The sequence below is a fragment of the Bison bison genome, unplaced genomic scaffold (assembly GCF_000754665.1).
Source record: "Bison bison bison isolate TAMUID 2011002044 unplaced genomic scaffold, Bison_UMD1.0 scf7180017864384, whole genome shotgun sequence".
In the NCBI taxonomy this organism is placed as follows: Eukaryota; Metazoa; Chordata; class Mammalia; order Artiodactyla; family Bovidae; genus Bison; species Bison bison.
Genome location: NW_011494956.1, coordinates 12,851,746 through 12,869,920, shown reverse-complemented (window position 1 = coordinate 12,869,920; position 18,175 = coordinate 12,851,746). Strand labels below are relative to the sequence as shown.

Below are 18,175 nucleotides of genomic sequence, written 5' to 3'. Positions count from 1 at the left end.
TTGCAATGAATGTGGTTTTCCCCTTTTAAGTAAATGTATTATTGGAATGAATTATTACTCTTCTTAATGTATTTTCTCTTTTCTTACAGGGTCCAGATCATCAAACAATTTTATTTAACCATGGTGCAGTTCAGAATATTGCTCACCTACTAACCTCAGTATCTTACAAAGTAAGATGTTAAAAATTATGGCCTGATTTTTATGTTTTATTTTTAGTTTTTAGAGTCTTGGTCTGGAAAGAGGCCCACATATTTTGTTGTTTCTTTGGTAGATATTGTGATCAAGAATCGTATTTTACCAGTAAAATGTTGTGAGGCATTGTTTTTCCTACAGAATGCTTTTAAAAGCAATCTACCTTGCCTTTCCTTTTTTTTTTTTTTCTTTTTTTAGGATATGGTTGTGGTATAAATTGCTACTGATTTTTACTTGTGATCATTAGTAATCTCTTCTGGTATGGTGTCAGTGCCAAAGTTGCATGTACCTTGAAGTATGTAGGAGCACTGGCTCACTTGCTAGATTAGGAAAGATTTTGGATTGATTTCCTATTTGAAATCTTTATTTAACCACATTGACTCAAACTTCCAGCATGGTGGTGGTAGTTTAATTGCTAAGTCATGTCCAACTCTTGCAACCCCATGGACTGTGGCCTGCCAGGCTCCTCTATCTGTGGGATTTCCCAGGCAGGCATACCGAAGTGGGTTGCTGTTTCCTTCTCCAAAACTTATAGCATATACCCACATATACATTGACATTTAAAATGTGTTCTATTTTTTATTTTGAGTTAAAAAAAATCAAGGGTTTTCAGGTGTGTTAATTTAATTTCTTTACTATCTTTTATATACAGGTAAGCAGTATCATGATGCTCTGTCAGGCATTTAGTTAAAACTTGATCGTTTCATTATTGTCCCATTGGTAAGTTGTAGCAAATATTGGGACATTGTCTTTCTTGTGTCACATTAGAACTAAGTATGGTAGGAATTTCTTTTAGAGCAGAGAAGCAGTCATTCTTGTTTTCTATCCATTTATGCTGATCCTAGTCTGCTGTTGTGGTCCTTAGCTTTATTGAAGGTATGGCCTGCTAATATGTATGTTTTCCCTACCCCAGACATCCAGAGTTATTAATAGATCTTGGTGAAGATCTTGGAAGGATAGGAATGGGGACTGGAACCAGCTTGAAACTAGCTAGAGGCAAGGGGAAGAAGTATATGCTAGAACTGCTTCCTCTGCTCTACACAGAGCATTATAGGCTGAGACCAGTCAGCACTTATACATCAACAAACAGTTGCTGGGGTGGTGATCTACTGCTCTTCTTTTCCATCCTCTAGCTTCATTAATTCCCCTAGTTCTTCCTCCATTTCTTTCTTTTCTTTTCCACACTAGACTTCCTTATCTACTACGACAAGTTACAGGTTGTGGAAGGAAAAAGGTTTTGATAACTACTCTTGCCAAGGTTTGCTCCACTGACAAAGTGTCATGAACATATTCTAGGTTCCACCTGTGGGCTTGTGCTTGTGCTGCAGAGCATCACCCAAGTGAGGGACAGGGCTTCCTCACATCCCAGCTACCTATCCTGCCACTCTCAGGCTCCACAGAAGAACCTTAGTCAGACTTAGAAGTAAGGATTAGGTCATTTGGTGAAAACTGAACAGAAAAAAGGAAAACTAACAACTTAATAAACTGTGTCGTGTATGGTCAAAAGTTTGAGCCTAGGTGTCATCCCAGACCAATTACCTAGTTTTGAGGTATAGTAGCATAATTCATGGAGAAGGCAATGGCATCCCACTCCAGTACTCTTGCCTGGAAAATCCCATGGATGGAGGAGCCTGGTGGGCCGCAGTCCATGGGATCGCTAAGAGTCGGACACGACTGAGTGACTTCACTTTCACGCATTGGAGAAGGAAATGGCAACCCACTCCAGTGTTCTTGCCTGGAGAATCCCAGGGACGGGGAGCCTGGTGGGCTGCTGTCTCTGGGGTCGCACAGAGTCAGACATGACTGAAGTGACTTAGCAGCAGCAGCAGCAGCATAATTCATACAGGCTTCCCTGATGGCTCAGTGGTAAAGAATCCACCTGCTAATGCAGAAGATACAAGTTTGATCCCTGAGTTAGGAAGATCCCCTGGAGAAGGAAATGGCAACCCATTCCAGTACTCTTATCTGGGAAATCCCATGGACAGAGGAGCCTGTCAGGCTACTGTCCATGGGGTGGCAAAGAGTCGAACATGACTTAGCAACCAAACAAAAACAACAAAACGCAATTCATAAGTATTTCGAAAGTTGAATTAGTCCTCTTTTGAACTTTTTTATAACTTTCTTTCCTGTTCTCTTCCCTCACTTCAAACTATAAGAGTACTTTTTTTGGTCTTCTCTTCAGTTCTCTGGTTTGCAATTTGGGAAGAAGAAATGTCTCACTTGAAAAGCAATTAGTTATTATTGTTATTAAGTTCCTTTTGCCTTATCAACATTGTATTTTTTACAGCATTCTTTTTAAATTTGATTGGGATTTATCTAATTCAGTTTTAGTTGCTACTTTCCTGTTCTTTCTTTTCCATTATTTCAAAATTAATTTTAACTTTTTATAATTAATTTTAATTTACTGTACTCTTCAGGTATACAAGTCTTATTTTTATTCCCTCAAACCCTTCCTTTAGTACTCTAAGCAGATTTAAATAGTTATTTCTTCAGAAGAGTTTAGAATCTGAGAGATTAAAATTCGTATTTGCAAAATTAAAATAAATACTTTGTTTATTTTTATAGGTTCGAATGCAAGCACTGAAATGCTTCTCAGTTTTAGCTTTTGAAAACCCCCAGGTATCGATGACCCTGGTAAATGGTAGGCTGGAACTTTCAGTGGCACCTACATGATTTAATTTATGAACTTTGTAGATTTAAAAAATTCCTTACTCCTTGTTACTTGTTTTATTTCTAGTTTTGGTTGATGGAGAGTTGTTACCACAGATTTTTGTGAAGATGTTACAGAGGGATAAGCCCATTGAGATGCAGCTGACATCGGCAAAATGGTAAAAGTGAAGATGGTGTGGGAGAACGATCCAGCTTCACCTGTCTACTGTGGGGAGAGAGACAGCGCTTTTCCTGTCTACCGTGGACGGCCTAGTCAGCTCACTCTCAATCCCCATCTTGTTTGGGGATTTTGAAGTTTGACAGTCATGGGATTATGTCATCTTCTTAAATCGTTATGAGTTTTGTACTCAGTTTGCATGCAGAACAAGAACTCTCATAACATCTAAGACTGCCTACAGGAAATTACTTCAGTACATTCCCTTCTCCTTGTATTTCAGTTGAAATAAGACAGAATTAGATCAGATTTAACCAACACAGATTATGCTAAGTATTGTCAGGAGAATATAAAGAAACAGAATTAGTTGAAGTTGATAACCAAGGCATGATTTCAGAGAATGTGACTTCTTCCTCTTTAGAAAAACAAAACAAAGATTCTCATAGAGACCATTTATAAAATAGTTATTTAAAGTTCTTATTAGCACAGTTCCTGGCTCATGTAAGCATTCAATACATGTTAATTCTGTAATTATCAATTCATTACCAGATAGAGTTAATACCTGTTGTGTAGGGTTCTGTGCTAAGTGAATGGTTTAGTTCCAATATTTAAGAAGCTATGGCTCTAATATTTTGGCCCAGATGAGGAATTTTCAGTGAATCATCCTTGCATCATGAATTTTCTGTTTTCTGTTTATTTATGTGGTTTGTGTTTTTTGTTCATCTGCTTTTTGTCTTCAAAGCAGCATTTGCCTTTTTGTTAGTAAGGTAATGGTCTCATGGAACTGGCTTCAAACAACAATGCAGTAACAAATCTTAAGATAATGATAACAGTAATAAAGAATTTAACTCCTACAATATAAGTAAGGAATTTTACTGATTTGTTTAAAGCTTTCCCTCAAAGCCATAACATGGGATATTTTATTTTATTTTTTTCCCTCCTGAAAAGGAATCTAATTCAAAATGGACATTCATTAATTTAAGTGCTTAATGTTCAGTACTTGCTTAGAGAGGAGAAAGTAATTTTATTCTTATTCAAAGTCAGATATAATTGTGAAGGTAAATTGTTTTTCAAAAGAACCAAATCATTAACTAATTCTCAAAGCCACTACTGTTAACATCTGACTAGTTAGTATCTTAGGGATAGCTGTAAGTATTACAAGTTAAATGCTTCTTCTGTGATAATTCTACTGTTATTAGATTTGAAATATCCCAATTTAACCTCATTTAAACTTAGATACTTTGTTGACTTTATATTTTACTTAAAAATTTTTTCCTTATTGTTATGGAAAATTTCAAACATAAGAAGTATAGAGAAAGGTATAAAGGACTCAAGTGTGCCCAACACCTCGCTTTAATGTTTATCCACTCATTTGGCCATTTAATTTTGAAACAATTTTGTAGGTATTTTAAAAATATCTGGCTTACTGTCTGCATATATCAGATAGTTTTGTTTAATTAACAGAATCTCAGGTAAGAAAGTGTCAAAACCTTCTCCCTCACAATAACTAAGAGTAGTTGTCTTTTTTCTCCTCTATAATATCTTAAAAGCAAGTAGAGTTTTTTTGTTTTTTTTTAAATTTTAAAATACTAGCAAAAACTTACTTTCTGCCATCTTATTCCAGTTTAACTTACATGTGTAGAGCTGGAGCAATTCGGACAGATGACAACTGTATTGTATTAAAGGTGAGCTAATTAATTCTTTCTAAAAACGTGAAAATTACCCAGCTATTTAAGCGTTGGCTGTAAATATTGATATTCCTTTTTCCTTTTACATATTTATCACTATGGCATTTGAACACAGCAAGAAATAATATTAAAACATAATGCTCTTCAACGGGATAACTTGTAGTTTTTAAAAATTGGTTTTAGATGTGTTTTGAAAGTCAAAGTAAATCTTTACGTGTCAAATTTTTCACTTTTATGGTAATTAGAAGGATGTAAATACTATAAAAATATGTAAGATTCAAGTTAAATAGAAAATATATTTTAATACTTGATTTTCATTGTTTTCAACACAGTTTTGTAGGTAAAGCAGTTTGCTAACTCTTCAGATGAAGACTTAATTTCACCCTCATGGCAGATAATAAAAAGGCATAATGAGAAAGAATAAGAAAATAACACTTGAAAGCAATCATCATTATTGTGGTGTGTCAGATGCAACTAGAACTCAGAAAAGCCCAGATGAAAGACTAGCCCTAAAAGTCCTAAGACCTGGATTCTGGTTTTAGCACTTCCACCAGTGACTGGGTTGGTAGCCTTGGGCACATCCCTTATTCTTTTGGTGCCTCCGAGTCCTAATTATGAAAATGGGAGCAATAATTCCTGCTCATCTATCCCACAGGGTTGAGAATAATAATAATACATTAAATGCAGTAAACTTCTTATTAACTCTAAAGAACAGAATAGCTGTAAATAGTTTGTCATTTTGTGAGTGTGAAATCTCTCATTATCTGTGTTCAAAATGAACCCAAGGATAAAAGACCATTAAGAAGATTAATGTTTCCCTTAGTCTTTGGTGAAGCAGACAGTTGATGTAATGAGATCTGAGGACCCCTAAGTAGGTAGCCCTGCATAGAGCACTGAGGGCTTCCACATCCTTACTTAACTGCTCTATCCCTACTTTTCTTTCTCATTGATAAACTTGTTTAATAATATCTTCTTTGGATAGTAGTTGTGAGTATTAAATTCAATAATCCATGAATTTATGGTATTGAAAATGTTGGTAACTATTCAAAGGAAAATAAGAATAAGGCTTTCTTCTTGGAAGCCTAGGGTTATATCTTAAAGATGGAATCAACCTGATAAGAGATCAATAGTGAACAATGAAGTGCTGAACTCTGTGGTAAAGCTATGATAGGAACTTAGAACAAAACATAGTTGACTGTGGCTGTAGAGGAAAGCTTCATGTAATTCTAACGTTTCAGTTTCTATTTCCATATCAACCTTTAAAGTTAATTCTTCAGCCTTAGAAATATAAACATGGGATATTTTTAGTGAGAACCTAATGTAGGGCTTCCCACGTAGCTCAGTCAGTAAAGCATCTGCCTGCAATGTGGGAGACCTGGGTTCAATTCCTGCATCAGGAAGTTCCCCTGGAGAAGGAAATGGCAACCTACTCCAGTATTCTTGCCTGGAGAATCCCATGGACAGAGGAGCCTGGCAGGCTACAGTTCCTGGGATTGCCAAAGTTGGACATGACTTAGCGCTATCTTTATCTTTATCTTACGGTAGGTTAATTACCAAGCCAAGATTTTCAAAGGACCTCAGAAGTAAAACTGATATCACAGTCATTCCAGGGAGTTCTTTGGAGAACCAAGGAACTGTGATTGGTACAGTTCACTTGGATTAGAGGAGAACTGGTAGAATCTGAGCAATTGGGAAGATCACTGAATTTTTAAAGCTGTATTTTGTCTTTGTAATCTCTAAACAAAAAATTGAAAGTCATCCCAGCCATATCACACTCATTAAGGAAAAGATTCTGGAGTAGGAAATGGCAACCTACTCCAGTATTCTTGCCCAGAAAATTCCATGGAGAGAGGAGCCTGGCAGACTGCAGTCCATGGGGTCACAAAGAGTCGGACACGACTGAACACAAGGAAAAGATAGCATGTTTTTTCTATGGCAAAATTTTTCCTAATTAAACTGCTGAATTATTTTAGGTAAATAAATACATAGACAGGGCAGAAGCATCAGCAGTGATATATTAGGGATTCTTGAATGTCTTTTGTAAGGTTGTATGATAAAGCTTCAGTCTCATCAATCACAAAAGCCTAAAATATATGTGAGTTTAGTGTGCCAGTGTAAATGATTAATGCGCACTGAATTTTGTTTTTACATTCCAAAACAAATCCTTTTATTCTCTGAAAGTCTTAATTGAAATATTTGATTACCAACATGACTCCCAGTAAAAACCATTGGGTTGATTTAGTTACTGTATGATCTCCATCATGCTTTTTCCCTTTACCAAAAAAGCAAATAATTAATTTCACTCCTTCCAGACATTGCCTTGTTTGGTTCGAATGTGCAGTAAGGAGAGGTTACTAGAGGAGAGAGTTGAAGGAGCTGAGACACTCGCCTATCTGATTGAACCAGATGTTGAGCTGCAGAGAATTGCTAGCATTACTGATCACCTCATTGCCATGCTTGCTGATTACTTCAAGTATCCCAGCTCTGTGAGTGCCATCACTGATATTAAAAGGGTATGTTCTCTTTTCCTTTTCAGCAGCTCGAGAGAGGGATTTTTAAAAAGATTTTCTTACTGTTCACTACTTTGAACCACTTGATAAATTACAGTTCAAAGCCCTTATAAATAAAGAAATCTTTTACTTTTGGTAAGAAAGATGATGTTGCTTTATGAGTTTTTGAATTCAGTCTGTTAAGTTTTTTAGTAAGGAGGTAATCAAGAAATTTCATCCCTGATTCCCACCTAACCCCAAAATAGTAGGGTCTCTAAGCTAGGGTTATTGACATTATATCAACATCCTCATCCTTTTCAAGGTTCCAGAATCATCTCTGTTGCTATATTCTCATTCTTTAGAACAAAGATAATCTTCTGTTCCAGAAGACTGAGTGGCTTTATTTTACTCTCTGCCACTGTTTTTTCCTATCTTTTCTAATTTTTGCCATCTCCTCTTTCTTTTCTGCAGTTTCATACTGTGTTTTGGGCCTGGTAGTTGACAGTAAAGCACCACCTAACCTCTAGTTTGACAGCATCAAGGACCAAATTGTGCTAACTTTTTCTCAAACTATCAGTGCCTTAGAATGGTAGATATTCTTTTTGGCTTTGTTTTTCTCAACCTGTTTGTCATATGCACTTCTCTAAGCATGAGAGATAAACATTCTGTTAGAGAAAGTTTATTTAAGGAGGTCATAGTAGAGAGAGCATTGCCTCTTAAATGGTAACCAGTACTGTTTCACATATGTGACTGTGTTTTTAATGCCACTGGTCCCAATGGTAAATTTTTAAAACTATTCTTTTGACCTCTCCCCTGCCCTTGGGTTTCAAAAAACTTCATCTGGTAGGCAACTGTTCTTTTGGCATTTAACACTAAAAATAAAACAAACTATTAAGGGTATACCTTTCTCTGTCTCAGAAAGAGCCTAGAATAACTTTCATTGATATTTGTATTAATGTACTCTGCCCTTTATACATTAAAGTTTTGTGCCTACCCTTCCTTCAGTATAGCTCAGTTGATAAAGAATTCACCTGGAATGCAGGCGACCCCAGTTCAATTCCTGGGTCAGGAAGATCCTCTGGAAAAGGGATAGGCTGCCCACTCCAGTATTCTTGGGCTTCCCTCGTGGCTCAGCTGGTAAAGAATCCACCTGCAATATGGCAGACCTGGGTTCTATCCCTGGGTTGGGATGATCCCCTGGAGAAGGGAAAGGCTACCCACTCGAGTATTCTGGCCTAGAGAATTCTGTGGACTGTATAATCCATGGGGTCGCAAAGAATCGGACACGACTAAGCCGCTTTCACTTTCATTTCCCTCAATAGTATTGTTTTTCTGGCAGAAGTGGTAGATTATATTGAGCCATCTTGCCTTGTCTGTTTTCCCTCTGACCACTTGCTCAAACTGACACAGTACTTCCCAGTACAAACATATATGAGCAAGTCCTAACTATAGCCCCATGAACCCCTTTAGTTGACCATCCCAGCAAGGCAAATAGAACACTTTGATGGATACGAGAGTGAAGAAACAGTTATAAGAACTTCTAGCCTACATATGTGCAAAACTAACTGGTATATAGATTATCCCTTCTCCTAGGGTATTTCCATCACAATAAAACTGGAATAATAATGGCTTTTAAAAATCTCCTAAACCTAAGTATTAGTTTGTTTTGTCATCTTTATTTTTGATACAATGGTTTCTGACATAGAAGTGTGGATACTAGACCGAAAAGGGACTTTTTGCATATTAATAAATGTGTGATTTTCACGATACTTTATTTAAGTCCAAGTCAGTATTCTAGTGAGTTATGACTGGAAAGTAGTTAAGACATAAGAACACATATTTTAGAACTTACACATCAAAATGAATATTGTATATTGGGAGATTCCTCCCATAAACCATCTGTGCCCGCTTTGATCAAGATATTTTTGGAGCTACGTTAAGAATTGCCTTTAGAACCACCCCATCTGAGTTTCAGGTTTTTTTTACTGTGGAGTTTTTGTTGTAGTTGCTACTCTAAATGACATTACCCAGCTGGGTTTCTCCAACTTCACACACAATGACAATTAAAACTCTCTTAGTTGATGAAAATATGTTATTGTCAAGATTTGCTTGCTTGTATGCCATTCAGTTCTTTAGGAATTTTCAAAAGAGGGTCTCAGAATATTATGAACAACACCTACATCTTTGCATAAGGCTGAAGTTTTCCAAGGCAACTTATTTGGGAAAAGTTGCCGTCATTTGGATGAATAAGTTATATCTCTTAGTTGTGAAATTATTTATTGATATGCCTTATAAATTTACTGGTTCGTATTTAGTCACTGAAAGTGTCCTAAGAACATACTTCTTTTTTATCTTTTTGGTAGTTTGGTGATAAATCAGGTATTTGGAAGAACTGATAACTGAGAAAGCCAGTTATGCATGTGAAAGACAGCATTAATTATTTCTTACCAGTAATTTTAATAAATGTATCCCAAAAAAGTCTCCTGAAAACAACTCTCAGATAGCTGTAATAGACAGATAGTAATGATTACCATTTTCTGTTGTTTATTAAGTATTTTTACAAAGATTTTCCTGCTTCTAAAAAGCTTTTTAAATGCTGACATTTGGCTAGCACTATTAATGTTTGGGAAAACCTTCTCAAAGATTGCAGCAGCACTCAAGTTATCAGCTGTATTCTAGGTCTGGAAAGGCCTAAGTATGCCATGTTGGTGAGAGCATTTCAAAGAGCTGGTGGGGAATTCTCTGGTTGTCCAGTGGTTAGAACTCCACGCTTCCATTGCTGGGGGCACAGAGTCAATCTCTGGCTGGGGAACTAAGATTCCACATGCCATGGCCAAAAAAAACCCAACTGGTGCAAGCAAGCATCGGTGCCACTAAAGAAACTCTGAATTTTTAGGGCTCAAAGATCACAAAGGTTTTTCATATACTAGTGTTATCACATTTTAGACAGAAGCAAACTGCAAGAATTCCAGGTCTTCCTGACACAGACCCAGCAAGGTCTTAGTCATATGTGAGCCAAACGCCAAAATAACCAGCACTAATATGTTAGTAGCTGTTAAGCATTTTTTTTTCTTCAACTCTATTAGTTTATTGAAAATTTAATTTGTGGACTGGGTTGGAACACATCTTTTTTTCCTCCTGTAGCTTGATCATGACTTAAAGCATGCTCATGAACTTCGCCAGGCTGCATTCAAGCTCTATGCCTCTCTTGGAGCAAACGATGAAGACATCCGGAAGAAGGTGAGTCTGGGAGAGGGGCGTCCCCCAGTCCTGACAGCCAGCAGGCAGGGAGTGACGTCAACCTGAAAGTCGTGGTGAAGAGCACTAACAGTGACTGTTTGAATATAATAAAACAGAGTGACTAAAGGCATAATTGAAGAATGAATGGGACCCGGATTTGGGGGGTTGTTTGTTTTTTTAGAACATAGAGTGGCATGGCCGTGCTGGAATGACAAATAACCGGCGTGCTTTTTTGTGTCATTAATATGGATTATTATGTTGCACATTTTTGCATGTGTTCTGATAAAAACCAATTCTAGCACTGTGAAGCTTCAGATACCTTGAAAGACCTAACACTAGAATTGTAAATGTTATTTATGGAAATCCTTTCCAATGCCATTGAGAAATTCATATCTCTATTGTATATTGTTCTTTGATATGTGGCTTAGTTATGTTTTGATTTTTTTTGCTACTGTGCAAGTTTGATGTGAATAAAATCTTTGTGGAATAATGATTTTATGTTTAGTGAGTGGTCATCTGAATTTTCCAGCTCCCAAAAAATGTATCACTGGTATAGCACCTTATGTTATTGCAGTCTAGTCCAACACTGAACTCATGTTCTTCATGAGAATAGTTCTAAGCAGGGAGTAAAGTATTGTAAGCTCTGATCTGGCTCCCTCTGCAGACCAAAATGCTGGAGCTTACTACACACAAAAATGTATAATCTAATAAATTATACACAAGACTTTAGGAACATCAGTAAATTAATTCATATGTTCTGTCTTGATGAACCATAGCAGAAAGCAAAATGTGGCAGTTTACTAAATCTTCCCATCCTGTGTATTGGTATTTTAAGGAGCCCTGAGAGAGAAATCACAAGTGTTGGGACTTTAACATGATTTAGAGAGGTAATTTGGGCTTGTAGAGAGAGAAGTATGTAATTAACTATAGGTTTATTAAAATAAATTGGACCACTGTTGGAGATAATTGAAATTAATAGCAGTAAGATTAGATATGTAAGTAGCTTTGATTTAAAATCTGTGCAGAAAACACAACTAAGCTGAATGTTTTCCATGTACCTCAATTTAGTTCAGTTAACAAGATGTTTTTGACTTGATATGTTTTAGTAAATATCTATGAAAATCCTTTTCAACACCTCTAAGCTTTAATTTGTAAACTGTTACTTCAAGGCAGACATACTAGTGGTATGATATTCCCTCTGTCTAAGCATGATTTATGGATATTGATGTTCATATGTTTCATTCAGTTTAGGAACATGGTATGTTGCCAAGAGGAGAGGCTTCTATGGCAATTCATATAGATAAAACATTTTAAAAATTGACGTGGACTATGTAACTTAAATACATAATGATTTGTTTGGGGATGGTTTAGTAGGGCCAATGGAAAGAGAAGTATTTTACCCATTCTTTTAGCTCAAGAAGGCCATGCCATGGACTGAAAGGGAGATAGATAGATGGACCATAATGAGGGGAAATAGGATGTCCATTTGTACTTCTTTGTACTTTTTTGTTAATAAACTATTGTTTTGGAATTAATGACTTTAATTTGTGATATCGTGTTCTAGAAATACAATATAACAGTCTGGTGATTAGTAGTCTAAACTTGTATTTATAATGTGTATAATTTCCTGGTAAGGCTAAATCCTGATAATTGCTGTAGAAAGATGACAAATAAAGAATAAGTTATAATTATTATAGTTTTTTTTGTGTGTGCTGAAGAAAAGATACTGTGGTATGCTGATGTGATGGGGATTCTATAGAGTTTTTAGGAAGATATTTAACTTCTGGGGAATTAAGTGAATAATTTACAGTTCATAGCAACTACTGAAGAGAGAAATTGTAAACTGAAAAATATAAAATAATTTTGTGATAAAATCTGCATGAAAACAGTTCCTAGTGGAGAATTCTTATTTTCAGTGTATAAAAAATGATAAATGATAACTCTTCCTTTGAATGCATTTATTTCTATTCTATTTTTTGTTGAAATAATTATTTGGATAGATTTTTATTTACTTTCTCTATGAAATATTTATTTACTTTTTGCACTACGCCTTAATGAACTTTGATTGTATTTCATTTTTTGGTGTAGATTCTTGAAGTACAATGTTTATTATTGTTTTATTTTTGATGCAATTTTCATACATGCCAAGATGGAATTTTAGTTTACTGAGTTAATGAGTGGGTAATCTCTGAAAGAGATTTCAAGGACTGTAGACCTATTTCCACCCCCTCCTTTTCCCTCACCCCAAATAAAAGCAACAAAAAGGCTTTATGTTTGCTCCAGGATACAAATAAGAGGTGTTCAATTGGTCTGCCCTTTAAATTGAAGATAGGAATGCGATTCAATAAATATAGGAAGTAACATATATCCCATTGCCTTTTTATGACCAGTTAAGGAAATGAGGCAGAATGAAGAAGAGAAAACTAGACCAGAGAACTAGAGACAGTGAGAGGTATACACAGAAGTAAAGGAGAAAGATACAGGCCTCCTCTCTTCATGGAATTATGGCTCTCTCTATCTTACTGCTTCTAAAGACCTCTTAAGGCCTGCTGTGATTTCATTTCTTGATACCTTCTCTCTGGGCCACACAGAATTAAGCTGAAGACTGAATATGACCTATAGGTCAGAGATGTACCAGTCCTGCTTTGAAGCAGTGTTGGTGTATTCCCATTAAAAGTAACTGTGTAACAGTCCCAGAACCTCATAAGCACTCAGTGAATATTGTTGAATGAATATATATAGAGAGAAATATAGAAATGAAAATGCAGAAATCATATGCAGAGTGACATTTCCTTTAATACCTCTGGATCTTTTGGTATCCTGTGCAGAACAAAGTCGGTATCCTTATTCCTAGCTTGGCATCCTTTATCACTCTGTGGCATACCTACAAATTTCCTGATTTCCTGTGGTGTCCTGTCAGTGAAAGAGGGTGGAAAGTGTCCTGCGGTGAAAGTCGAAACCATTACCATTAGCTGTGACATGAAGAGGGAGAAGAAGCCCAAGAAAAGATGAAGGACCGCTCAGCTTGACAGCAGATGTGGACTGGCCATATTAAACTTAGATAATTCACGATTTTGCTTAGAGAAAGCAAGGGCAGAGTAGGAATTGAGAGCTCGGTGAAAGAAGGGTCCAGAGCACAATAGCAGTGCCTGCACTGACAACTATGCCAGGTAAAAATTAAGTAAAATGCCAGGTAATCTTTGCCATGGGGAAAGTCTAGTTTCTAATGATAACCTTTACCACATGCTGCTGCTGCTAAGTCGCTTCAGTCATGTCTGACTCTGTGGGACCCCAGAGACGACAGCCCACCAGGCTCCCCCGTCCCTGGGATTCTCCAGGCAAGAACGCTGGAGTGGGTTGTCATTTCCTTCTCCAATGCATGAAAGTGAAAAGTGAAAGTGAAGTCGCTCTGTCGTGTCCGACTCCCAGCGACCCCATGGACTGCAGCCTACCAGGCTCCTCCGTCCTTGGGATTTTCCGGGCAAGAGTACTGGAGTGGGGTGCCATTGCCTTCTCCTTTACCACATAGTAATGCTGACTAAGAAGTATAAGTTCGGTTAATGGGATGGTAACAAACAAGTTAGAAAACTAACAAATTATTTCAAGTACTGGTATCCCAATCAAAACCCCAGTCAGTTGGTTAAGTCATGCAGAAGCAGCAGTGGCAAACAGTCCTGTAATTGTGAAGTCCATTGTTTTATAACAAAGAACTGCTTTTTTGAAGACCATCTCTTGATTGGTATCTATTGATCATCAATTAGGTTGGAAATTTAAAAGGATTGTCTCTCTTACTTTCTTCAAGGAGGTTATAGAATTTATCAGAAATAGCTAGGAAGTGTAAATTGAGGAAAATTAGGAGTATATTAAATACGAATAAATTAAAATTTAAGGAAATTAATAAACTTAACTAGATGTTATTTTTATTTTTGATAAAACACGTTACAAATGTTAATGTAGTACTTATTGTAGTCTTTGCTCCTTTGAGATATCAGACTAATGGAGCCTTTCAGAAAGCTTTCCTCTTGGATTTTGAGTACTTTTATTTTAGCTGGAGATCTCCTTTATGGAACTAGACTGTAAGCCCCACGAGGGCAGGGATTTTTTAAAATATTTTGTTCCTGACTGTAGTCCCAGCATCTACAATACTATTGAGTGCATAGTTGACACTTAACTAGTATTTGAAGAATAAATGGATGAATGGGAAAAAAAAAAAACCAAGCAGATAATTGAACCATATTGCAAAATTGGATTGTTAAGCACTGTTAATTGTATTATAAATGGACCTCTCTGCATTAAGAACTTTCATAACTTTTCTAGCAATTCTACGGGTATGTGAAGAGAGGAGATTTAAAATAGAGAAAACCTACATCTGATCATACAGGCAAGGGGTTTCACTATACTTAGCATAGAGGGGGTATAGGAATTTTCTATTTTCAAGAGGCAAACAATTCCAAGGGCATGTCTTGTACTTACTTTGATACAGATCAAAGAGAACATGTTTTATGATATGGTACTTGTTTAATTTTGAAATAATTTTTTACCATTTCTTAGTTTTTTCCTTTCTAAATGTGTGATTTTTAAAGATATATAGCACTCACAAATGTGAATCTGCACAGTTTTTTCCCCTAGGGATAAAAGTATGATTTGATTTATAGAAATTAGCCCAACTCTTAGAAATCAGCCTATTCTGTAAAGTGATATACAACTGGATAAAATAATTCCCAATTAATGAATGTCAGATTTTTATGAAAATCATAATTAATGAAGGTCAGTAGTTTAATTCTACATTGATTGAACTGCCTACATTGTATAAATAATGTTAGATGGGTGGAGAGAGGGGGGAAAACAGCAGGTATGATAAAGAGAAGTAAAGACACAGCCCTAATATTCAGAATTTATAATAAAACCTTAGTAAGTCAGAGAAAAGTAAGGAAATGCCAGTAAGAATTTGCAAGGGGCTCAAAGAATTATTTGGAACCAATTAAAGTGGATATGGTGATATCAGTGGACCTATCCTTGAATCAATTTGGAAATGAATAATTTAATATTTTGATGTTTTCTAAATGCCTGTTCTATCTTCAAGAATCAAAAACACGAAATCTTAAGTTTCTGTTCTTTGTAAGGGGAAAAAGACTAGTCACAGTGGTTTTTACATAACACATGTGAAGAAGGTAGCCAAGGGTGAGATATATTTTCTTTTTAAACAGCAATTTTTTTTCTTAGACAGTTTTTTTGAGAAGTATAGGCAGAGAAAAATGAGGAAAGGAAAGCAAAAAGAAGATTGAGACTTTGCCTTATACCCCCTTTTTCCTAGCAGAGGAAGTTTTATCTGCAGGGACATTTTAGTTTGAGATACAATGTATTTGAAATATCTAGCATGGTGCATGTAGGTGCTCAATAAATGGAAGCATTTGTTAGAATACCTTCCATGAATAATTTTATTGGAAGATTAAAGATAAATATATTTTTAAGTGTATTAGGGAAGAAAATTGAATGATATTGGGGCATAAATAAAAAGGTTTATAGTGAAGACTGCTTTTGTGCTATAAATTTCCAAGACTATTAGTTATTTGTTTTAGTAAAAAGAATATTTATAATTCAGAAGCATAGGTCTTTCCTTAGTTTATCTTTTATTAATAAGTTGTCTTCCTACTCTTATATTTTAAAATATATTTAAAATACTCATTTTCAAAACCTTTTTGTTGCTATTCCGTGCCCTCTGAAGCACAAAAACACTTTTGTTTTTCTTGGAGTGAAATAGAATTTACAATATAAATCAATAATTGGTTAAAATCATAGGTAGTAGATGTCTTGAGCAAAGTAAAGAGACCAAATTCTATCTAACTTTATCTAAGTATTAATTATTACTGTCTATGATTACCATAGATGTCATTTCTCCAAAGAATCATCATTCTTCAGAAACCATATCCCAAATGCACATGTTCAAATTTTGAACAAATGTAAATCTTCTGTGTTTTTGAAGTTATATGATTTTAAAGTGTATTTGTAAATTTAGGCCAGTTTTTCTTACTATCTTTTTAATATCTCAAAAATTTAATAAGCACTTCACTTTGAACTTTTTTAATCATTTGTTGTAGCTTTATTTTATTTTATAATTGGTCTTCTGTGTAACAGTATAATTGTACCATGAGTTTATATTTTTAAATATTTTGTGAAGTTCAGTAATTCTAAATGGTTATCTAAAAGGTATACTGTCAAAATTCTGTATTTGTCTCTGCCATGAAATCAGGCAGATGCAGAGAATTCTTTCTAAGCGTTAGTCTACATGTTGAAACAAATGCCTTGAACATTTTGAAGGTTTTCGACGGTATCACAGAAATAGCACCCTTCAGGACTTGGTTCTGCTACTGAATAACAACAATTCATTCAGAATTCAGAATTACTTGATTTAATCTGTGGTTAAATTGTTAGTTATCATCTGAAAGCTAATCTACTAAAGAATTTTAAATGAACTCTGCAACACTGATTCATGATGGTAAGTATTTTTAAAGAGTTCACCATGACAGGACCAGGTTTTGCCACTTGTCCACAGTATTAAGACCCTTGGCCTTCAACATACTGAAAGAAGCAAACCTGGGAGCGATAATGCTATATACATAATAGAGGTATTTATACAATCAAGCAATGAACTTATAGTTTAGACTTTCATTAAATGGAGACATAAAATTGAGAGTTATACTGTTTTTGTGGTATTGTAGTTACATAAATCATTGAATTACAGTTCTTGTTCTTTTTTTCCATAAGAAGTACAAACTGGTTGTTTCATTAGTTGTTTATAATATAATTAAGACAGATGTCTAATAAACCAAGAAATTGGCTAAAATATGGTATATATTAAAGACCATATTACATTATGGTCTATGTAGAGCTAAAATTAGTGACTTGGTTGGATTTTCAAGAATGTTCTATCTAGAAATGAATTAATTGTTTGGGATGATAAAATATTTGTGCAGAAGTAGACCTTGAGAAGATTGAGTTTGTGATGAAGAACCAGAATCAGTGCTGCATACTTCACTATATTGATACTAGCACAGGAGTTGGCAAACTATATGCTGTGGGTACTTATCACCTGTGTAATAATTCTGTAGCCTGTGAGCTAAAAATGGTTTTTGCAGTTTTAAATGGTTGGAAGAAGAAAACCAAAAGAAGAGTAATATTTCCTGACATGAAAAGTAAATTAAATTCTAATTTGTGTCCATAAAGTTTTTCTTCCTCTGTATCTCTTTTCAGCTTTATTGAGGTATAATTGATGAAATATCTATCAAGTTTTATTGGAATATAGCCATGTTGACTTGTTTATGCATTACCTGTGGCTATTTTGCACAATCACATGGCCCAGAAAACCTTAAAGTTTACTATTTGGCCCTTTGCAAAAAAACTTTGCTCACCCTGTGCTAAAACTGCATAGCTAAATAGAAACACCCATAAACCAGTTTGATGAAAAACTGTATTTCTCATTCTCTTCTTCATACTGGACTGTAGAAAGAAATGGGGCCCTACCAAAACCAGAGGGGAGGCGGGGAGGTGGCGGGGGGTGACTTGGAGATCAGTTGTCTGACTTCCTGAAAGAGCGGCATTGTCAAGTGTTGACAGTATGACATTGCCACTGGATGCTGTCCTACGTGCTGTTTCCCTTGTTTGAATGATTTTGGCATGTGACAGATCCCAGACAAATTGGATGGTAATTACGGCTTTTGGTTATGATAGGAAACCTTAGATTC

The 18,175-nt window shown here is 35.6% G+C and overlaps 1 protein-coding gene across 6 annotated transcripts in view; it reads left to right on the top strand.

Annotated features, from left to right (window-relative positions):
* ARMC8 (armadillo repeat containing 8) overlaps positions 1-18,175 on the top strand; it is a 109,825-nt gene that overhangs the window by 52,703 nt on the left and 38,947 nt on the right. For all 6 annotated transcript variants that reach the window (XR_826901.1, XM_010858233.1, XM_010858232.1 and 3 more), the window contains 6 exons: positions 90-170; positions 2,758-2,833; positions 2,930-3,020; positions 4,641-4,701; positions 7,017-7,217; positions 10,338-10,433. Coding sequence is in view for 5 of the 6 variants with exons in the window: in XM_010858233.1 (XP_010856535.1) it covers positions 90-170; positions 2,758-2,833; positions 2,930-3,020; positions 4,641-4,701; positions 7,017-7,217; positions 10,338-10,433 (606 nt within the window). In the remaining variant the exon portion in view is untranslated. The remainder of the gene's footprint in view (positions 1-89; positions 171-2,757; positions 2,834-2,929; positions 3,021-4,640; positions 4,702-7,016; positions 7,218-10,337; positions 10,434-18,175) is intronic.